The sequence below is a fragment of the Eschscholzia californica genome, unplaced genomic scaffold (genome assembly GCF_041429995.1).
Source record: "Eschscholzia californica isolate CP2 unplaced genomic scaffold, dmEscCali1.0.p SCAF_1, whole genome shotgun sequence".
NCBI lineage: Eukaryota > Viridiplantae > Streptophyta > Magnoliopsida > Ranunculales > Papaveraceae > Eschscholzia > Eschscholzia californica.
In genome coordinates, this window is record NW_028238198.1 from 66823166 (window position 1) to 66847115 (window position 23950).

The 23950-nt window shown below is 36.2% G+C and overlaps 1 protein-coding gene across 1 annotated transcript; it reads left to right on the forward strand.

Annotated features, from left to right (window-relative positions):
• Nucleotides 1-1651: 1651 nt before the first annotated feature.
• LOC147568443 (uncharacterized) lies at nucleotides 1652-23703 on the forward strand. The gene is made up of 4 exons (XM_086659815.1): nucleotides 1652-3045; nucleotides 3094-3810; nucleotides 4093-4640; nucleotides 23606-23703. The coding sequence occupies exons 1-4, from the start codon at nucleotides 1652-1654 to the stop codon at nucleotides 23701-23703; spliced, it is 2757 nt and encodes a 918-aa protein (XP_086515941.1).
• The last annotated feature ends 247 nt before the right edge of the window (nucleotides 23704-23950 follow it).

Here is a 23950-nt window from a genome sequence, read left to right on the forward strand (position 1 = left end):
TAGACATCAGCCCCTAAGGTTTCGAGCTCATAGGATCTTTGAAACAATCCAGGGACTTAATTTTTATTTGGGCATTCCTCAAAGGAAAGTGTTAATCAATTCTTTAAAAGGTCACCTCGAGAAGAGGCAACGCTACCGAAGGTTGGACGGCTATCACAACGTTCATCGTTGGTCGTCACCAAGAATTGTTTGACCATATTACTTTGACGGAGTAACCCTCATAACAATTATAGTTCAAGCTTTGTAACGAAGTAGGAGCTGTCTAGAATTTTAGGGTGAATCTGACCAACTTGTCTTTCGTCTAGATTCTGTTTAGGTTGCTTGGTGGAGTCAGACTGATTGTGTTTGCTTTTCTTTAGGGTCTTCGTAGTGATTCCTCGATTTTTGATTAAAAAAAAAAAAAAAAAAAAAAAAAAAAAAAAAAAAAAAAAAAAAAAAAAAAAAAAAAAAGTTTTTGTTGAGAATATCCTTGGTCATTGGGCTCTAGTTTATGCCCGATAGATATCGTGATAAGAGAGGTCGTTTCATCAGTAGAGAAACCCATCTAAGTAATCTTCTAGCCAACCTCTCTTTGAGTGACACTATGGGTGAAAATCTAAACCAAGCCAGGGATGGAAATCCACCTATGACACTCAGGGATTACATGAACCCTACTAGAACATCTCAACCATCATGCATACAGTTACCCCACTCCACGGCTCACTTTGAGTTAAAGCCGAGCATTATCCAAATGCTCCCACTCTTTCGTGGAGTTGAGAACGAGAATCCCTACCACCATGTTAGGGATTTTGAAGAAATCTGTGGGACTATAAGATTCCCCAATATGTCTGATGAAATAGTGAAGCTTAGGTTGTTCCCTTTCTCTTTGAGAGAGAAAGCAAAATCTTGGTTGTATGCCTTACAACCTCATTCCATCACCACATGGGAAGAATTAACCAGTTTATTCCTTCTGAAATTCTTTCCCAAGCACAAAACCACCGCTTTAAGGCAAAGTCTTAATAATTTTGTGCAACAAGAAGGAGAGTCTCTCTACAATTATCTAGAGAGATTTAAAGAACTGGAACTACAGTGTCCACACCATGGTTATGAAAAGAGTAGACTAGTCCAATTTCTCTATGACGGGCTAAACTATCCCACTACATCCATGGTAGAGTCATTCTGTGGTGGCGGATTTACTTATAAATCCGTCGATGACTGCATGGCGTTTCTAGAAGATCTAGCTGAGAAATCCCACCAATGGGAAACTTCTAGAGGACCTCCTACTAGGGCAAATCCTACTCCAAATAAAGGCGGCATCTATAGAGTTGATGAGTCCGAACTTAAACTCGCCGCCATGACGAGAAGGATAGAAGCCCTAGAGCTTGGTCAACCTAAGGCAGTTAGGGAGGATCCCGCTCAGGTCATGAGTGTTGGAAATGAATCCATCTCTTATCCGTGCTCCGTCTGTGGAGACCCATCTCATACAGGGAATAAGTGTACCCTATTTTTTGTTTCTGACGAAAAAGAGCAAGCTAATGCTCTTTATCTAAACTCTAGGCAAGATAACCGTCAGAAATATGATCCTTACTCAAACACTTATAATCCGGGTTGGAGAAATCACCCCAATTTTGCTTGGTCCAAGGGTCAAAATCAGGGTCAGGTTAGTAGCTCCATGAACCCTCCTGGGTTTAATATTCCTAGGAATCCTTTTGCTCAAAATCAGGGTCAATCTAGTACCCAATATCCTTCTCAAAACAGTGAGTCTTTAGAGGAAATCATGAAGCAACTAGCTAAAGCCCATAAAGAGTCTTTACAACAGACCAACCAGTCTATACAACAGACCAACCAGGCTTTACAACAGACTAACCAGACTGTACAAGAGACCAACCAGGCTGTAACTAGTTTAAGAACCGAGGTAGGTCAACTTAGAGAAGCCCTTAGGCAGAGAGAACAGGGTAGGTTTCCTAGTCAACCAGAACCAAACCCGAGGGGTAAACAGTCGATGGACCAGGCCAATGCAGTAACCACCCTTAGAAGTGGTAGGGTAATTGATAATAAGGTAGGAGTTCCCGAAGATAGTGAACCAAACTCTGAACAACCCACCTTACCAACTAGTATCCCTAGTAAAGAGCCTGAGAAGGCTTCTGAGTCTGAAAACCCACCCATTGTACCTGAGCCATATGTTCCTAGAGCCCCATATCCTCAGCGTTTGGTAGAGCCAAAGAAGAAGTCCCAGTTCGAGGAGATAATGGAAATGTTCAAACAAGTTAGTATTAATATTCCATTACTAGATGCCATTAAACAGGTTCCAGCTTACGCTAAGTTTCTTAAAGACCTATGTACTAGGAAGCGTAAGATGAATGTGCATAAGAAAGTCTTCTTGACTAACCAAGTGAGTTCCATCATCCAACAGAACCTCCCACCTAAGTACAAAGACCCAGGAAGTCCTACACTGCCCTGCACTATAGGGGACCATAAGATCGAACGAGCTTTGTTAGATCTAGGTGCTAGTGTCAACCTACTTCCTTACTCTGTGTACCTGCAATTAGGTTTAGGAGAGATCAAACCCACTTCGGTAGTTCTTCAGTTGGCAGATCGGTCTGTTAGGAGACCACGTGGCATAGTAGAGGATGTTCTGATAAAAGTTAATGAATTCATCTTCCCTGTTGATTTCATAATCTTAGATACTGAACCAGTTCATGATACCCAGAGTCAAATTCCCGTCATTCTAGGGCGACCATTCTTAGCTACATCAAATGCTATCATATATTGTAGGAGTGGACTATTAAGATTGTCTTTCGGGAACATGACTGTAGAGATGAACATCTTCAATGCCAGACTTCACCCAGATGATGTTAATGATTTTAATGAGTTGAATTTGATAGAGTTATTCATCCAAGATTCTTTACCTCAAACTCTATCTAATGATCCTTTAGAAACATTGTTGGCCCATTTTGGCTTAGATTTTGATGAGGAGGGTAGTATCAATGAGGTGAATGCTTTATTAGATTCTACCCCATTACTAGATCCTAATAGGTGGATAGAAGAACCCCTCAGCTTGTCAGAGCCAATTGACTTGCCAACTTTAGAGATGCCTCAACTATCATCCACCAGTGAGTCTAGTGTTCCTTCCATCCCCGAGTCACCTCAATCCACAGAGAAACCACCTCCTTTAGAGTTGAAACCCTTGCCCGACAACATGAAGTATTCGTTTCTAGGACCGTCTGAAACCTTACCTGTCATCATTGCTTCCGAGTTAGAGAAAGAACAGGAAAGTAGACTATTAGATGTCCTTAGAGACCACAAAGCGGCAATAGGGTGGTCAATAGCTGATCTAAAGGGTATAAGTCCATCTGTTTGCATGCACCACATCTATCTTGAGGAAGATGCTAAACCGTCGAGGGAAATGCAACGTCGACTTAACCCTCACATGAAGGAGGTTGTTAGAGCCGAAGTCCTGAAATTACTAGATGCGGGTATTATATACCCTATTTCAGATAGCACTTGGGTCAGTCCTGTTCAAACTGTACCCAAGAAATCAGGCATTACTGTAATCAAGAACGAATCTAATGAGTTAATACCCACCAGGATGACCACTGGTTGGCGTGTTTGTGTTGATTACAGGAAACTGAACACGGTCACGAGGAAAGACCATTTTCCTCTTCCTTTCATTGATCAGATGCTAGAAAGACTAGCTGGACATAGCTACTATTGTTTCTTAGATGGCTATTCTGGCTATAATCAGATTCCAATAGCCCCTGAGGACCAAGAGAAAACCACTTTCACTTGTCCATTTGGAACTTATGCTTATCGTCGGATGCCTTTTGGGTTGTGTAATGCACCCGCTACATTTCAACGATGTATGATGAGCATATTTTCAGATATGGTAGAGAGGTTTCTCGAGGTCTTTATGGATGATTTTTCGGTCTTCGGTTCATCTTTTGATCAGTGTCTGCATCACCTCACACTTGTGTTGGTTCGATGCAAAGAGAAGAACCTAGTACTAAATTGGGAGAAATGTCACTTTATGGTTCGCTCAGGAATAGTCTTAGGGCATGTCATTTCTGAAAAGGGCATTGAAGTAGATAAGGCAAAAGTAGAGTTGATAAAAAGCCTTCCAGTCCCTAAAACAGTCAAAGATATTCGATCGTTTTTAGGACATGCTGGATTTTATCGACGGTTTATTAAAGATTTCAGCAAGATATCTAGACCTCTTTGTAATCTTTTGGCAAAAGAGAACAAATTTGTCTTCGATAAGCCTTGTTTAGAAGCCTTTGAAAAACTCAAACTTATGCTTACTTCCGCCCCTATTGTCCAACCTCCCAACTGGAGTATTCCATTTGAGATCATGTGCGATGCATCTGATTATGCAATTGGAGTCGTGTTAGGTCAACGTGAGAATAAACTTCTTCACGTTATATACTATGCCAGTAAGACGTTGAACGATGCACAGCTAAACTACTCTACCACTGAAAAAGAGTTGTTAGCTGTAGTGTATGCCCTAGAAAAGTTCAGATCATATCTTGTGGGTTCTAAGGTTATAATATTCTCTGATCATGCTGCATTAAAATATCTCCTTTCTAAAAAGGATGCAAAACCTAGACTGATTAAATGGATATTGCTGCTACAAGAGTTTGATATAGAGATTCGGGACAAAAAGGGTTCCGAAAATTTAGTAGCAGACCACTTGTCTAGACTTGTAGTCGAGTCTGTAGAAGACAAGTTACCCATGAGAGAGAGCTTTCCTGATGAGCAACTTTTTAGTGTCTCCCAATTACCTTGGTTTGCTGATATAGTGAACTATCTTGCTACTGGTCAAATACCCAAACACTGGACCAACCACCATTGGTGTGCTAGCTATACAACAAGGTGGGAGATCAAATTGATTGCTCGTGTCCCAAGTAGAGGAGCTACACTTGAAGCTCTTGGTCTTCTTCAATCAATTCAACTAGTTCGAGGGAAAAGCGATTAAGGTAATCTACTATCTCCATTAGATTAATTACTAGTTTTGCATGTGATCCTGGGAATACTAGTGTAGACATTAGATGTCATATTTCCGCTATAAACACTAGTAGAAGGGTGTAAATCCCTACAGTGGCGTCAGAGCCTCTTGCCATTAACTAGTTTTTGCTAAGAATCGAACTAATTAATATGCTTAATAGTTTGAAAATTGAGTTTATAAAAGTATTTTAAAAGATGTTTTTAAAAGTATTTTAAACTCATAATTTGATGGGATTCAATAAATTTTCAAATTGAGAATCAAATTGATGATTAAAAGTGTTTTAAAAGACTCAATTTCATTGAATTTCAAACTAATCCATGCTTGATTATGTTGATAGTTATATTTAAAAAGGTTTTAAACATAAAATTTGATTAATTATGAATTGGATTCAAAGATTTTTCAAATTGATTTCAAAATTGTTCTTTGAAAAATTTCAAAAACCTAGATTTTGATCCAAAATTGGTTTGATTAAGAGTTGTTTTTTAAATTTTGGAAACTTTTGAAAAACAAAGATTTGGAATTTTAGAAGTGTTCTAAAAAGAGTAGTTTTGAGTTTGGGAAACTCTCAAAACAAATTTGGAAAAATTTAAAAAGTTTCTAAAAGTTTTGGAAAATTTTAGAAGTGTTCTAAAAGGAATTTCAAAAATTTAAGAAAAGTTTTAAAATTGGAAAATAGCAACTTAAAGTTGCATAAGAAATTTTTTTTTTTTTCTTTTTGGAAACTAGGGTTTTGAAAACCCTAGTGTCCGGCCAGGAAGCGTCCTGGCCGGACCAGAAGCTCCTGGATGCGTCCTCTGGACGCGTCTTGAAGACGCGTCCAGAGCAGCTACTAAGGACGCGTCTTGAAGACGCGTCCAGGTCGCGTCTAAGACGCGACCAGCAGCTGCGAAGGAGCTTCCTGGACGCGTCTAGGACGCGTCCAGAGCACTCGACCAGACGCGTCTTGAAGACGCGTCTGGGAGGTTCTGGGTGTCTCGGACTAGTCCGAGACACCTAGTGCTGGTCCGGTCCAGTACCAGACACGTCTAGGACGCGTCTGGTACATGGACTAGCGTCCTGGCTCCGGCCAGGACGAGACCAGGCCTTGATAGGCCTCGGCCAGGACAGGCCGGCCCTATGGGCCGTGCTATGTCCGGACCTTGTCCGAGCCCTTTTTGGGCTTGGGCCGGGACTTGTCTAGGACTTGTCCCGGGCTTTTTCGAGGCTTTTCAGACCACGAAAAGGGACCATCATTCGAGTGGGAGTTTTTGCCAAATTTTTTTTCCGATTCCAACCAAATAATTCCAAAATCAATCCGGGCCATCCAAGAGCCCAAAACGGATTTCTCTTTAAATTGATTTATGAAATCATTAAGAATCGAACCAATATTTTTTTTCCGAAATTGACCCGGGCTTTCTCGAGCCCAAAACGGAGTTTTTCTAAAAGATGATTTTAATCATAAAAGATAAAACCGGAAAGCACCATTAGTTAAATTCTTCGAATTTAGACTTAAGGTCCGTAATGTGACATGTGATGTCAACAAAAGTATCTCCCAAGATAATCATGCATATATAATTCTTAGCCTTGATATATTATATGATTGCATGTGATGTGAATGCGGGAAACTAGTATGGCCATAGATTTATTTCCTTGTTCTTGTTTTAAGCACGGATGGGTGCATGCTTTGTAATTAATTTTAATTTCAAGTTTATACGATCTGCGAATCGTTAGAGTCTTGTAATTAGAGTTTAGGGTCTATGAGTCCATTGAAGAAACTCGAGGATGAAATCCAAAGGCGAGTGGGAGAAATCAATGGAGGTTCAAAGATGGCGATCCAAGACGAACCAAAAGGCGAAACAAGAAGAAAACCAAGGGTGATTAGATCTTCTAGGTTAGGGGACATACTAGGATCCATGTCTGCTTGATTTACTTTCTCGCGCGCATTTACTTACTTATTTACGCTTTATGTCGTGGATGTTAGTTAGGCTAAATAGTTCACTATAACAAACGCCAGACTAGCGTAAAAGTCCCCAAAAGTAATCTTGAGTAATCGCCTATCCAGATTAAGACACTCGTTGCGCCCTTGTTCGAGGAAGGTGGGTCGGCCTTCGCAGAGTACCTCCTCTACCTTGGGACAATGCGGGTAGGTCTATAGAAGAGGCCTACACGTCTAAATGGTTCTACTCAACGAGATCAGCAAGAGAGTCTTGGATACTCGAGGCAAAAGGATAGATTAGTCATTCATTAATGAAATCTATCAACCAAGAGTCATAAGGTATGATCAGTGAAGGAATTCACTCACCCGGAACGACGGAGTCAAAGGGTAGGGCCTTCGTCCGCTTTACTTCGAAGAACTGGGGTCTTGGAATCACTTATTCAATGTGGGAAAACTAATGTTTTTCAAAAACGATAACGAGTTTTAAAACTTTGCCATTTCTTTATGTAGTTTTAAGATGACACAAACGATTTCAACATTGAATCACACCTAAGGGAGGTGCTGATCCACTTCCTAGAATGGAAGAATGAATCCGAGAATAATTCTCAGATTCAAAAGGAAGGTCACTAGAATACCCAATCCCAATGTTGACTCATACAAGAGAAGGTCAAAAGCCATTTGCAAGCAATCGTATAACATTCTCTTTGGAAGAATAATGAATGCTAGCATAACCATTAAGACAAACTGAGGAAGAATTTCCCACAGAAGTCATAAATGGAGAGGTACGAGACCTCCAAGGCAATCTGAAAGTCATCCTAACGGAAGACAACAGAATACATCTATCACCCAATTCAATATTGATTGAACAAAGATAGATAAGACCTTAGATGAATCACTCAGGTTGTTACAAACAAACTGAGCAGAACATACGGGAATATCCAGTCTAAGAAAGGTTCTTGAGATTTGGTACAAAGAATCTAAGAAATAGATTCAAAAGGGCAAAAGGATCAGTCAAGTGAGACAAACATTTGATCAAAGAAAAGCAGCTACCGAGTACATGATCAAGAGTATTTCTCATTACTGTGAATGTTTCTGAACAATGGCTAGACCATTTAAAAGGAAACTACCTTTAGCACCTGGAGGACAAAAGGAATGGAATTATGAATTCCGATTCCGTATCCTTGTTAACAAAGTTAAAAACAAGTATCGTAAAATTCCTTCATCAGGTATTTAAGACCAGATGAGCGGCTCAGTGGGAGCTCAAGGAAATCACATACTTGACTAAAAGAAGTAAAGATCCAAGAGGGAGCAGAAGCAGTAATGCTAGGGATGCTGAAAGGGATCAAAGTCTTCTTTTAGACACTGATCTAGCTTAGAACTTAATAGTGATTATTTTGTTCTTCTAGAAACGTCTGATGTTTTAAACCAGTGATAAAATTAACTGAAGGTTAACATTGATAATGGCTAAAATCAAGAGATTCAAACTCATTAAACTTCAGCATTGTCAATTGGGTCTTAAGGACTAATTGACAAAGTCACCCTTTTCAAAAGGCATAAAGACTAGTAATCTATTAGGACTCATACGGTGTTATGCAGACCTATAAGTTTACTTGCAGAAGCTAACGAGAGAAACTTCAAATACGTACTCTGACAACTTCATGAAGTATGGAAACGTACAAATCATAAAGTATAAGTCAGAATGTTTGAAAGGTTCAAACAAAGTACAAACCGAAGTAAAGAATCACTTTGACAAGATAGTGAAAACTTGAGTCAAACACTTGATAACCATCAAAGGAGTTGAGAAACAGTTTCCCAACTCTGCTCCATGGAACACATCCGACGGATGGTGGATTCAGTGGGAGCAATCGAACATTGCTATGCATAATTCGATCAAAGATGGGTTTAAGCCAGTCTTCCGAATATTTTGGGACATATTCTATAAACGATTGTTTTCACACTTACCAAAATTCCGTCCAAAGCTAAATTTGTAAAAGCATTACAAAACTAGCTAATATCTGACGCAATTTCTTTTTTAAAAAGAAATTTGGGCTTCTTCCATAACCAATCAAGAGAACAAAGTGTTTGTTTCTCATGATAGTATTCTTCTAATAATTAGCACACCTAGTAGTCTGGGAGAAAACACTAATTATTACAAGAATAAGTGGGAGAAAAGTACAAGTCGATTTAATTCGATCATGAGAAAAATCATGGAGGGTCATGAAGAACAATCATGAAACTTGTACAAGTCGATTAAATTCGACCAAGAGCAACAAACTGCGACTCCTTGGAAAAGGAAAGGTTAAAGATATAATCTTATAAACCCACCGCACAAAAGCGAATGTCATTCGCCGGAGAACTCTCAAAACAAGTGAAAGTGTCTCTAAAGGAATATCTCAAAGTAGTTGAGAAAATTCCAAATTGTTGTTCAAAAGCCCTAAAAGGTCAAATCTCAAAGACACAGAAAATAAAGGTTTTTTCTGAAGAGATAAAAGACCTGCGCAGAAACGGAAACTGACTCTAGATTTTGGCTAGAAGCCAAAATCATCGTGGAATCCATATCTCGTCAAGACATGAAGCTTGATAATTTAAGTCAACAGAAGACCTAAATTGGTTTTCCAAAGTAGAAAACTGAGAAGGATGGAAACATTCATGTTTCCCGAAACTAGACAAGAAGAATAAGATTCTTTCAATCAAGTTATGTCCACAAGCATGCTTCAGAAATCTATCGACGGATTAAAAGCACGCAAGAGTTAGAATCTTCGATTCAAAAGGCAATCAGAGAAATTTGATTCCTTGAGAATGAAGAAAATCTTGAATCACGAGTTTCAAGAAGGTAAGTGGGAGTAAACAAACCTTCCGGGTCCATATGCATAGTACATACAAAAGATTGAGTACGACATAAGGTGTTGTATAACAGTAACGAACTGACTCAATAAAGGACCACACACAAAAGGATAAAATGCCATTTTGGGCATCTGAAGATCTATAAGCATAGATCAAAAGGATGATAGGATTAGAGAGACTCAGTACGCTGAGATGCTTGAGATCCGAAACAGAAAATCTAAGACTCGGAAAGTCTAAATGAATTTCGACCCAAAAACTCATGACAGAGGGCGTTGCAAAACTCGGAGTCTAAAAGACACCGATGAGCTAGCACGCATGAGAGAGACATTTATGTTCGAAAACATAAAGTCAATCATGTTGGACATGATTAGCATTTAAACATCCGAATTCGGATTGGAAAACCGAAACACTACTTAGTACATCCTAGAAGGCCAAAGGATGAAGTAGTACAAAGTTGAACATGTCATCGTAGCAAACTTCCAGACATGGAAGGAAAGTAGGCTAAAAGTGTTTTAAGCCGGGAACTGTTGCAAATACTACACAAAGAATTAAAGGCCTTAACTCTAGTAAAGATTACTAGATATTATCAAGGTTGAAGATAGTAATCTTCAAATTAATTGATAATAAGCAAAGTTTAAAACCGACTACCACGGTAGTCAAACTAAACTGTCACCTTAGACATAGTATGAGATTCATACACAGTCTAAGGCATGAGGTATAATTTTAAACCTCGACAAGTAAAACTGAGTGGGTAAAAGGAGTTTTACGGAAGAGGCTCAGATTTACAACTCTCGTTATCAGAAATAATAAGAATTATTTCACCAGTCGTCTAAACTTGGTTTAGTGTTTAAACGACAGTCCATCGATAATAAAACGTTCCGAATAGGTTTGTCAGATACGTGATCTGATGAATGAAACCCTATTAAGTGAACTTGGAATAATTATTATCAAAAATCCCTGGTCCAGGTCATTGCATGGACAACAATGACTCACGAAGACTAGCACGGGAGTCGATGGGATAGCGCAGTTTCATGGGCTATATGAATAGTATATTCTATTCGACTACGTGGGTGTGTAAACGGTTTATACACTGGATAACCCTCAAATGAGAAGTACATCACTCGTGATGAACGTCAATACTTCTCATAAAGACAATAGGAGAGATTCCTCAAAACATGAGTGCTCCACTCATCTTATGTAAGGAATGCCCGACTTTGGTTCCGTTAAACGCCGCGCCGTAAAAGGAGGTTATAAAGACGGATACTGGGAAGGACAGGATAGACATGAAGTTAAGTGGGAGCGCAAGAATGGACTGTGTCACCCTAATCACATTAGGTACAAAGTGTCTCAAGGCCACTTGATGAGTAGCAACTGAAAATGCGTGGCCGCGCTCAAACGGATTAAAGTTAATCGTTTGTCTTTTACAGTTGTACTCGGATATCAAGAAAGTCTGAATGACGTGACGTATCAGATGGGATACTAAATTGACACGGGAATCGAGGCATTGCACTTGTTCTAAGTCCAAATGGGAGTCTGAAGGAGTTGAAGGAGATGTCCTTCGACCAAGGTGACAATGCGAACAAATTGTCGGATAGGACAATTGATGTGGAAGATCATCAAGTCCGATTGATTTAGGGATCGTAGAGTTGTAGCTAGAGACCAACTACGATCGTCGAATTACGAAGTAATTCGCGGCTAATTTCGATCGGATCCTACAACGGGTTACACATAAGAGTGACAAATTGATCTAGGATATGACTAGTGGGAGTGAGATATAATCATGGGAGTGTCCCATAAACATATCTCATAGGCCTAAAAAGGAATTAGGCAAAGATAGTACAAAAAGGCCAAAAACAGGGTTTTTGGGCCTAGACCGGTTCGGGTACTTCTAGGACTCGGATTGGGCTGAATTTTGGAGGGTTAGTTGCTGATATAATAAAAATTATATCTGCCAATTTTCGTGGTGTTTGGGCACCTCCTCCTTAGGGAATTGAGAAAATACCAATAGTTGCTATTTTCGACTATTTCCCTAAATCTTATTCGAAAGGGTGTTTTAGGAAACCTAAAAGGAGGTGGATTCTTATTAGGGTTCTCTATAAACACTCTTAGGACAGAGAATAAGGTGTGGAATTTCTCTCTAAGCTTTCTTACTCTACCACATCAAGTAGAGAAGAGAAAGTGAGCTAATTCCCATTACTATCAATCTAGTCAAAGAAGAAGGTGTTCTTCTATCCAACCACCATTGGTGTGCTAGCTATACAACAAGGTGGGAGATCAAATTGATTGCTCGTGTCCCAAGTAGAGGAGCTACACTTGAAGCTCTTGGTCTTCTTCAATCAATTCAACTAGTTCGAGGGAAAAGCGATTAAGGTAATCTACTATCTCCATTAGATTAATTACTAGTTTTGCATGTGATCCTGGGAATACTAGTGTAGACATTAGATGTCATATTTCCGCTATAAACACTAGTAGAAGGGTGTAAATCCCTACATCTACTAGACGAATGTTTCAGTGGCGTGGCCGAGAATTAGAAGGCCCGGTGCGAAATTTTAATCTTGGGCTCTCCATACTGTAATTGAGAAATGAAAAGAATGTCAACAAAACAACAAGAGATATTACACCTAATGAGTTAAATCATATAATATAACTATTTTAACACAACATTACCATATGAAAAAAGTAATTTTAACTATTGTGAGGGTATGAAATCGCGGGTAAAGAAGTCAGCGGCACCGGGACGTTGACCGGAAGTCAGTCCTTCACCTGTTAATATTTTTACGGACACCGACGACGTCTTTGGGCTTAACCTGTGACAACAGACAAAACGCATGTGACCGTAAGATCCCTGAGACTTCGAGATGGTGTCGGCCTAAGGGGCTCCGACTGTCAAGTCAGTAAACTTGACAAATATCGAATGTGAATAATAAACCAGAAATTGAGCTATCGAGTTAAATAAGTTATCTGAGCGACACGATCGTTGGGAGAAAAGGTGATGCAACCGGGTGTATGCTTGCCTAATTCTCTGGTCGTCTAGTGAGATTAAAGTGCTTTCACCCTTTGGTCGTTTGGAGTGAGAAAGATCAGTCGTCTTCCTTGATCAGGTGGTCTTCTGGAGAGAGAAAGATCAGTTGTCTTCCTTAATAAGGTGGTCGTTATGAGAGCGAAAGATCACTCGTCTTCTTTATCAGATGGTCGTCAGGAGAAAGAGAGATCAGTGGATTCCTTGATCAGGTGGTCGTCTGGAGAGAGAAAGATCAGTCGTCAGCTGCTTGATCAAGTGGTCGTCTGGAGAGAGAGAGAGAGAGAGAGAGAGAGAGATCAGTCGTCAGCTGCTTGATCAAGTGTTCGTCTAGAGAGAGAGATCATTCGTCAGCTGTTTGATCAAGTGGTCTTCTAGAGAGAGAGATCAGTCGTCAGCTGGTTTAGATGATCGATGTGAGAGAAAGTAATCGGTTGATTGCGGGAGAGTTGGGTGTCGGATGTTGTTATCCGTCATTCGATGCCTTAGTCGATGATCAGGTGATCCTTATATAGTGTTCCGTGGTCCACTGTCTCTTTTGGTCAACCGTTGCTCCCATCCAACGGATATATTGGTGATATCATTGACCAACCATTATCAGGAATAACAATAACGCCTCAACCAACCTTTTTGTGCAGGGTTGTCTTCTTTATCCAGGGGTGACTTCTTTGTTTAATGCGTGTGTCACCCCTGGTGCTTGAAGATGAATGGGACGAACCCATTTGTCATTTGGTTCATGGGCTTGGCCCTCATGTGGGCATATTAATCGTGGATTTCTTGGGGTGCTGATGGGTCATGAAAATGTCCCATCAGAGTCATTTAATTTAGTCGAGTTAGTTCGTTTCGAGTCTTTATTATAATAAAATGGTTGGTTTTCTTGATTAGGTGTCTTTCGGAGAGTTAGGTGTGAAAAACGGTTAAAAACGAGGAAAAGATGCATGAAGGGGATTTTGGTCATTTGGAGTCAAGGACAATCTGGTAATTTGGCCAAGGTCAGTGCGTGGTTGAAAAGTAGAGGTCGAGACGAGTCCGTAGGAGAAAACGGAAGTCAAATCGGAGTCCGGACGAAGGAATAAACCAAGGTCAAAGTCAGGTCAACATTTGGTCAGCATTCGGTACAAGTTCGGGCAAGTTTCTGGCCCGCGGTATGCTTAGGGACACGTGTCGATAGGCGGAGATTGGTAGATGCGGTTCCCGTGTTAGCGCTCAGCAGCGAAGTGGCCCTTATGAGCTTGATCCAGTGTATCCGAAGCAACTTAATACCATATACCCGGAAGCAGCGTTATAATCTGGACCGTAGCCTTCCGCGTGTCCTAGATCGTGCGGCTGCTGTGCGTCCCTCCTTTATCATTATCCCGTGCAACCGAAGTCACTTAGCTCCCATGATCCCGAGCCCACGTTTTAATCTTGGTCGTCCGCTACCGCGTTCTTCAGATCGTGCGGCTCCTGTGCATCCCGTGTTTATACTTATTCCGTGCAGCCGAAGCAGCTTAACCTCTATGCTCCCGGACGCGTGTATTGCTCCTGTCCGTCCAGATCCCGCGTCCTCTAATCCGACGGATTCTGGGTAACCCGCAACTTATGCTCCATGGATCCTGTCACACAGCAGCTGCCGAGTTTCCAGCAGGTTCAGACGCCGACACGTGTCCACCCGCTTCTCAAACCCTAACCGGCCAGATCCTTCACCTTCTCTCCTTGCGACAAGTGTCCATCATTTCAAAACCCAGCCGCCGACAACATGTGGTTGTGATTTAGGGTTTTATATTTTAAGCCCTTATAAATTCCAAATGTGACCCTATCTTTTCATTCTTTTTACCATTTAACCCACCAAAAACCCTAACCCACCTATAAATAAGTCCCTTTCTCCTCCATTAAAACCTAGACTTGCAAACCCTCTCAATATCCTTCTTCTCTATTCCCTTTCCTTCTCTTCTCTACTTTTCTTTCTTTAACCTATTATCTATTTTCCCAACTTAATCCATCTTTTCCATTATTTTTCAATCTTTCTCTACTACTACTTCTTCTCTACCACTATTCTTTCTTCCATTAATAGTCTTCTTCTTCTTCCTTCCATATTCTTCTATCATCTTTATCCCCTTTCATCTCTTCTTTCCAACTTCTTTCTACATCTAATTTCTTCCTTTTGTTTTTCTTATTTGGGTTGCAATAAAATAGCTATTACTTGGATTTCTTGGAGTAAATTTCTTGAGCATAAATGGAGTAAATCTTGGATAAAATGGAGATACATGGGAATATGGAATTGGAACATTCTTGGTGATTTCTTTCCATTAATTTTTTAGTATTTTCATTTATTTTACAATGTCAATGAATGTTATTCTAGCTTCCATGTATAGTTAACTTAGCAATCTAAGGTTGTGAATGAAACCCATTTTGGATCTTTATAATACTTGTTCTTGATTAATTAAATCCTTTGATGTGCTTTAATGTCTATTGATTGTTTATCTATATGGATTGGATTTTCTTTCTATTACTCATGCCTCATAATTAGATATTTCATACTTTCGTTAAGTTGTTAGATGGAGTATGCTTTTTAGATGATGAATAGTAGTTTAGCAATCCGAATCTCTATAAGGTAGACAATTAGAATTAGTAATTATAAAATTGTTTTAACTAGAACATCATCCGGAATCCAAATAGTTCATTATATTGGATCCCTAGTAAATACAAAAGAGATTTAAGTAATTAAGTGCTTGTTTTATAAAGTGAAATTATGTGGTGAATTTTATAACCTTAGATTTCTTCTTACCTCTCTCTTAGTTAGTTTATTTAGTTTTATTCGTTTTCTTATTTCTTACATATCAATAATCAAATCTATGAAGTGGGGTGTGTGTGTGTTAGTCTAAGTTAGCTATTAACATTTTGATTATTGGGCTAAACTCGCCGTCAATATCTAAAGTTACCTACCTATCTCTTGGGACGACACTCGATCTTATTTTCAATACTATAACTTGACCCCGTATACTTGCGGGAATAGACCTATTTTAGGCCTATCAAGTTTTTGGCGCCGCTACCAGGGATAGGTTTAGTAGTTCGGACATTGTTTGCTTGTTTTGTTCATTAGTTTAATGTTATTCGTTAACTTAGACGTTTTTCTTTCTTTATTTTCGTAGTTTCTTATCTTTTCTTTTTTTCAGGTACCACTTTAAGAGAAAAGCCAAAAAACAGGAACATAGGAGCGAAGGGGAACAAAAGAATCAGAAAGGAATCGGAAGGAAGAACGAAACGAGAGGAGCATCCGCTAGTATCGTATTCTATCTCTTTCTTTCTTATTTGTGTGTGATTGGTTGGATAAGTTTTGATTTGCATTGATAGCTTGTTTGTTAGTTCCTTGAGCATTGTGAGATCATGGCCCGTTCTTATAACGGTTGGCCATTTGATGTTGATGATGATGAGCTTATTTCGAGGATTCCCCGCACTAACCGACCTGATATGACCTTAGGTGAATACCAAAGGATGTGTAGAGACGATCAGATTAGTGATAGATATGGTCCGACATCAAATATGTATGAGAGACCTTACATCTCACACTTTTCTGAGATAAATGATTTTAGAGGTAGGTATCATCCTAGCGTGTATGGTGGAAATTATCAACAAGAGTCTTCATCTCGTTACACTTGTGAGCCTTATCATGAAGAGACTCTTGAAGATAGTTCTCAATTAGAGTCTGTGAGTCGTCTGACTGAAATGATGTTACAACTTGAAGAGACACAAGATCGATTTGAACAGACGCAGATTCAAATGCAACAAGAGTTACATCAAAGGTTTGAGTCTCTAAATCGTCAATTAGAGTCTCTAAATCGTCCATTAGAGATGATGATGTCACAGTTATTAGCCGACGAGGAAGGGGTTTTACCACCCCAAACTCAAGAGGGTACTAGGTCCGATGGCGAGGGTAATACGTCATACCCTAGTACTAAGTTAAATGTCGACGAATCAACTGAGAGGGCCCAAGAGCTTGAACAAACTGATAACCTTGTTGTCTCGTTTCCTCACCATTTGTCATCTCACCATGATAGGACTACATTAGACGTTGATGTTCAGGGTGATGGCTCTACGAGCAAGTTTGAGGATGACACGATTCCGAACTATCCAATTTTTGACACTTGTAAGGAGTCAGTCTTAGATGCAATGCTAGGAAGGCCTGATATTATAACTGACTGCGAGGCCCCAGATGTCTTTGAGGATATTGATGACGTAGTAGTTAGAGACATGTTGGATAGTTTGTCAGACTATTTACCTAAGGAAACCATGGACATTGACTTAGTCCCCGAGCATACTGCTTTACCCTTAGAGTCTAGTTCGACTTTCCACATGATCTCAAACTCGGTTGTTGATCCCTTTTGGGACATTTCAGACGTCTTTCCAAAGACGTCTATGGACATAGTGGATATTCTGTCCACTAAGCTTCCAGATGATTTTTTGCCTTCGACTGATATTTTGACTCTTCACATGTATGTCGATCCTTTTGATGATTTCTTTGTTGTCGTTCCTTCTATTTAAACCTACTTAGTGGACTGTGCACCCACTAAGTTTGGGGATGGCTTGTTTTCTTTTATCGTCTCATGTGCACTTCGTATTCTTTATCTTTTTTTGAGACGATTAGCACCTGCATATAGCTTCCTTTGGGTTGACCCCCAAATTTTTCGTCTTTTGCTTTATGATTGTTAGACCGATTAATGGGTCTTGATGTTTGTGGGTATCATCTCTGGAAACCCTCCACGAGACATAACTCGTGTTCTTGTAAGAAATCAAGAGAATCAAAGGCTAATTGCATAGCTCAATGCAATCGTGTATACCCACGTTAGTGGTAGATTTGTATGTGGTCATGTCTTTTATGTGATTCATTCTTATGATATTTGTTGATATTTTAGGACCAATTCTTATATGTTTTACTTCTAAGGCGTGGTTTGTTCCAAGTTTGGGGATGGCGCGAGCTTGACATCAACTTGGAACCTCTTTATACATGAGCCTTGGTAGTATCATCTTTTATCTCCCTCGGTTATGGTAATATCTCTCCACTCTTCTCTTTAGATTGATGTGTCTCTTTATCTTTTGGTGAGTATATGCTTAGAACATTGAGGACAATGTTAGTTTTAAGTTTGGGGATGCGGGATATAACCATAACCAATGCATGACCATGGGTTTCAAAGACAAAAGGGTTCAAATTAGCCAAAATTTGAAAATTTTGAACATTTTAAGTAGATTTGCATGTGATTCTGGTGATAGTTTTAAGAATTTTGGTGCATATGTGTCGAGTTGATGAGTTTTGTGATTGCTAATGGCCTTTGCATGAAAGTCAAGTCTTTTAGTGTTTGTGTTGTGCCATGTGAGTTACATCTTAGTGAAGAAGAAACATTTCTAAGAGACCTAAAGTAGTCATTAGTGGAGAATACCAACCAAAGACTATGGAAATCTTGGGTACTCTCACACTCAAAAGTATGAAAAATATAATCAAGCATCAAAGCAGGAGGATAACAATCTAAGATGACTAATCAAGTAATCAACAAAATACCAATATAATGAACCCCCAACTTCTATCATAAAGACCCAACTTCTAGCCCTTGAAAATCCAACACAGCATCTACATCAACCCGGGCCTGCCATTAGATCAAGGGTGATGATTTAAGAGAAGTTATATACATAACGAAAAACTACAAGAATACATAACGAAGAAACATTACTTAAGAAGAACAAATTAATTAAAAAATCATATTACCTAAATATAGACTTGGGCGGCCCCATATTGGTATTAGCAGTTGTATCTTTCAAACTATAGGTAGTAGAAGTTGTATCCTTCAAACGGGATGAATTATTATTTTCATAAGAGTTTAACCGTTTTTCTAGTACTTATGTACATTTTGTCTTAACTATACCACCCCGGCTATCACATCTGTTGTAGCAAACATATTGTCTAGATTTTATTAAGAAATAACTTTTAAAGTTTAATTATTATTTTTTTTATACTTATTTTCTTTTTAAAATGTAATTTAATTTTTTAAATTTATATATTTTCCTTTATAATTTAATTATTTAAAAATTAATTATTTTTAAAATTTATTTATTTTTAAATTAGTTGTTTTAGATTAATTATTTCTAAATTTAATTACTCTTACATTACTTATTTTTAAAATTTATTATTTTTAAATTAATTATTTTTCTATGAATTATTGTTAAATAATTATTTTCAAATTAATTAATTAAAATTAATTTTAAATTAACTTTATTAAAATAACTTTTTAATAATTGTAAAATTAAAATTAATTTTTAAAGTAATTTGATAATTATATTTTAAGTTATTTAAATTATTCAAAATTACTTGTAAATTATTTTAATAATTATTTTTAGTTACTAAATAATAATTTTAAAATCATTTTTAGTCATTTTGTTTAATAAATTATTAAATTATTTTTAATAATTTTTAATAATTTTTGTTTATTTTTAATAATTTTAGTTATTTTTAATAATTTTATTTATTTTTAATAATTATTTATTTATTTTTATAATTATTTAATAATTTTATAATTATTTAATAATTTTAAAATTAAATATTAATTATTTATAAAGTAATTATTAAAATTATTTTAAATTAATTTTAAAATTTTAAAATAATTTTTATATATTATTTTTCAAATTACTTATTTAAAATTATTTTTGACTAATTTTTAAATTAACTTTTTTTTAAAATTAGGTACATTTTGAATAATTTAAAATTAATTACTTTTAAATAATCTAAAATTAATTATTCTTAAATTAACTTTTTTTTAAATCTTGGGTACTCTCACACTCAAAAGTATGAAAAATATAATGAAGCATCAAAGCAGGAGGATAACAATCTAAGATGACTAATCAAGTAATCAACAAAATACCAATATAATGAACCCCCAACTTCTATCATAAAGATCCAACTTCTAGCCCTTGAAAATCCAACACAGCATCTACATCAACCCGGGCCTGCCATTAGATCAAGGGTGATGATTTAAGAGAAGTTATATACATAACGAAAAACTACAGGAATACATAACGAAGAAACATTACTTAAGAAGAACAAATTAATTAAAAAATCATATTACCTAAATATAGACTTGGGCGGCCCCATATTGGTATTAGCAGTTGTATCTTTCAAACTATAGGTAGTAGAAGTTGTATCCTTCAAACGGGATGAATTATTATTTTCATAAGAGTTTAACCGTTTTTCTAGTACTTATGTACATTTTGTCTTAACTATACCACCCCGGCTATCACATCTGTTGTAGCAAACATATTGTCTAGATTTTATTAAGAAATAACTTTTAAAGTTTAATTATTATTTTTTTTTATACTTATTTTCTTTTTAAAATGTAATTTAATTTTTTAAATTTATATATTTTCCTTTATAATTTAATTATTTAAAAATTAATTATTTTTAAAATTTATTTATTTTTAAATTAGTTGTTTTAGATTAATTATTTCTAAATTTAATTACTCTTACATTACTTATTTTTAAAATTTATTATTTTTAAATTTATTATTTTTCTATGAATTATTGTTAAATAATTATTTTCAAATTAATTAATTAAAATTAATTTTAAATTAACTTTATTAAAACAACTTTTTAATAATTGTAAAATTAAAATTATTTTTAAAGTAATTTGATAATTGTATTTTAAGTTATTTAAATTATTCAAAATTACTTGTAAATTATTTTAATAATTATTTTTAGTTACTAAATAATAATTTTAAAATCATTTTTAGTCATTTTGTTTAATAAATTATTAAATTATTTTTAATAATTTTTGTTTATTTTTAATAATTTTAGTTATTTTTAATAATTTTATTTATTTTTAATAATTATTTATTTATTTTTAGAATAATTATTTAATAATTTTAATATTAAATATTGGTTATTTATAAAGTAATTATTAAAATTATTTTAAATTAATTTTAAAATTTTAAAATAATTTTTATATATTATTTTTCAAATTACTTATTTAAAATTATTTTTGACTAATTTTTAAATTAACTTTTTTTTAAAATTAGGTACATTTTGAATAATTTAAAAATAATTACTTTTAAATAATCTAAAATTAATTATTCTTAAATTAACTTTTTTTTTTAAAATTTAATTATGTTTCTTTTTATACTTTAGGCAACATTACTTGGAATATGCTACTTATGGACACACTTGATAAAAAAATTGGGTTAATTCCATTTTGGCTCCCTAAAGATGACCAACTTCCACTTTAACCCCCTTTTTTATTTTTCCGTCTTTTTTTCGTCAGATGTTAGTGAGCTGGATTTTCATACCTAAAATACCCCTGCCCAAATCTTCTTGTCATCCACGCTATTTGGAGTCCCTAAGAGTCATTATAGCATGTCAAATTTATTTTTTTCAATTTTCAAAATTTACCTTTTTCCTCTCTCTCCCTTCCCATCAACTCTTTAAATCTCTTTAATATGATGGATTTAAAGGTGTTCTTTGTGGAATAAGAAATGTTAGTTCATTGATTTCTGTCGAAGGGATTAAAGCATATGAAAATGGAGGTAAATGTTAGTTCATTGATTTCTTGTCACCCTCACTCTTTACACAATCTCATGCGTAGGACTTAAAAATGTAGTGAGAGAAATTTTCCCAAGTTAGATAGAGAGAGAGAGAGATCACATCTCTAAACTACTATCTCACTAGTTCTTAAAACACCCTTTATTATCAGTTCACAACTACCCATATCAATTATCATCATAAAAAAGTAGAGAAATAATCTAATAACTTTCTTCGTTGATTCTTAAACAAAATCTCACAATTTTTTTCATCTATTATATTAAAACAGGTCAGTCGGTTATCCAGGGGATAAGTCTGACCGTCCATTTTATTTTAGAGATTTGGTTGGGAACACATCCGACGGATGATATAATTCTTTTTATGTAAATAGACTACAAAAAGAAGGGTATCTATGTAAATCAACTAAAATTGGTTAGAGTAACTACTACCCATATATATATATATATTTTTATATTCAGTAGAAAAACGTGGGAGGATGAGAAATTAGTGGGGAGAAAATCTCTCTTCCACATTCTTGATCGGTTTTTTTATGAAAAACTTCCCAAAGTAACTACTTCGAAAAATATATAAATAGGATTCTTGCCAGACTGATATCTTTTCATTGTAAGAAAAAAACAATCTCTCACATCTATTTTATAGTTCAGGCTTCAATGAAATATTATTTTTCTTTTTTAAATGTAATTCTTTTTTTTTTAATGTACAATGAAATATTATGTCTCTTTTTTATATGTAAATAGCTTCGTATTTGATTGTTCCTCTTGGTTGTTTAATGTATAATTATTGTTTTTTCTAAATGTAAAATGGCTATTCAACTGTTACAATATTCTTAACACGACGGCGCAGTCAAAAGGGATCTACCGCGTCCGTAGGACGCGGTGGGAACCTAGTACATGTAAACATGAGATTTATCTGTAATTTTTAAGAATAGAAGGAAAATAAATCTGCATTTTCCTTTTCTTTTTGACTTAGAAAGGATAAATTTTATTTTTTTACAAAGAGAATAAACCTTTTCTCTTATCTTATTCCTCTTCACTTGTGAATTCAAAATCTTCAACTGATAGTAGATGAAGAAGCAGGATACAAGAACCAAACAATAGTATGAAAATATTCAAAGATAGGGTTTATAAACAAACCCCTCAACCATCCTAACATTTTACTTGTCTCTCTCACTCTAACTAACATATAATCTTATTCTCTCTACCTGTGGGTGTAAATATGCAAAAGTTTTTTCTTACTTTCAACAATTCCATCAAAAAACCATCAAGTTGTCCAATAATGCTTTCATTACCACATTAAGCAAATATTCAAAAAGTTTCTTCCTACCTTCCACATACCCTTTCTCTCTCTACCTGGGTGCAAATATCTAAAAGTTACTTCTTACCTCCACCAATGGCATCGTGCATAAAGTAGTGTTGGAGTTCTTAGACTATTAAGCAAAACAGGTCATGGAGGTGTGATCAAGCTTCTGGTGATTTTAATGGAGAGTTTGGGACTTCTATGAGGAGTGGTTAAAGGGAATGAAGATGAAGTTGAGTTGATGTGACAAATTAAATTTTGAAAATTGAAAAGTAAATTGATTTGACAATCATAATTAATGACTCTAGGTAGCACAAATCTACTGGGCAAACAATGAAGATACGGGCAAGGGTAATTCGGGCAAAAAAGTGCCAGCTCATTGACGTTTAACGGACTAAAGGACCGAAAAATGAATAAAGGGGGTTATAAATTGAAAGTTGGTCATCTTTAGGGGGCCATTTTGGTGAATTGGTCATCTTTAGGGGGCCAAAATGGAATTAACCAAAAAAAATTCTTATGAACTAGATATGTAGAGTTGGGTGGCCCCTATTGGTAATGGGCAGCTGCATCTCCCAGGCAAGATGGATTGTTATTTTGGTAAGAGTGAAACAAACTACATACATAACATATAACACATTAACACATGACACATAGTACATTACAATTAAAGTAAACTTTAACTTATTGTTGATTTTAGGAGAGGATGAGGAACACGTTTGACCAACCGTATACGACGACTACCGGGACGGAATTTTTTGGAGTATTCCTCAATAGGATAATTGTTGTGAGTGTGGAACACCATGCAGACGGCTGGTCCTTGTCGTCTCTATTTCGATAGATTCCGACTGTTTATAGTGTAAGTTTTCTTGCTTATATTTTAGTGATAATCTCTAATTACTTATTACTCTACAGAAATTGATGGTACTTATTTAAATAAATGTAGGGCTTCATGGGATCTTCTTTAACCTTTCTTTTGATGACTTGGTACAACAGAGAAAAGGCGGACACTATGTCTCCAGTTTCAGTCTGTTGATCCTCATTCTAGTAGCCATTCTCCGGTGGTTCCTCCAGAACGAGCTAGTATTCCTTGACAAGTAAGTTAAGAAGATTTAGCATCTCTTTATATATATATTTTTTATCTAAAATTAAGCATTGAACGACATCGTCTACAACAAATCGAAGAAGCACAATCACAGACGGAGTTAGTATAAATCTGTCTTATTGGAAATCTTTAAGCCTTTTAAAGTATATTTGGTGAATGTGAGACAATTTTCATTAAAAAAAAAAGTAATTTACAGTTGAATAGTTCGAAAATGCAAAAAAGATAAATAAATTAAA

What these genes read in the sequence shown, in the direction of transcription:
- LOC147568443 (XM_086659815.1), top strand. Translation starts at nt 1,652, where the DNA reads ATGAACCCTCCTGGGTTTAATATTCCTAGGAATCCTTTTGCTCAAAAT. An exon ending in CGTCGGATGCCTTTTGGGTT is followed by an intron (nt 3,811 to 4,092) that starts GTGTAATGCACC and finishes GTTGATAAAAAG; the next exon opens with CCTTCCAGTCCCTAAAACAG. An exon ending in AGAGATTCGGGACAAAAAGG is followed by an intron (nt 4,641 to 23,605) that starts GTTCCGAAAATT and finishes TTGGTACAACAG; the next exon opens with AGAAAAGGCGGACACTATGT.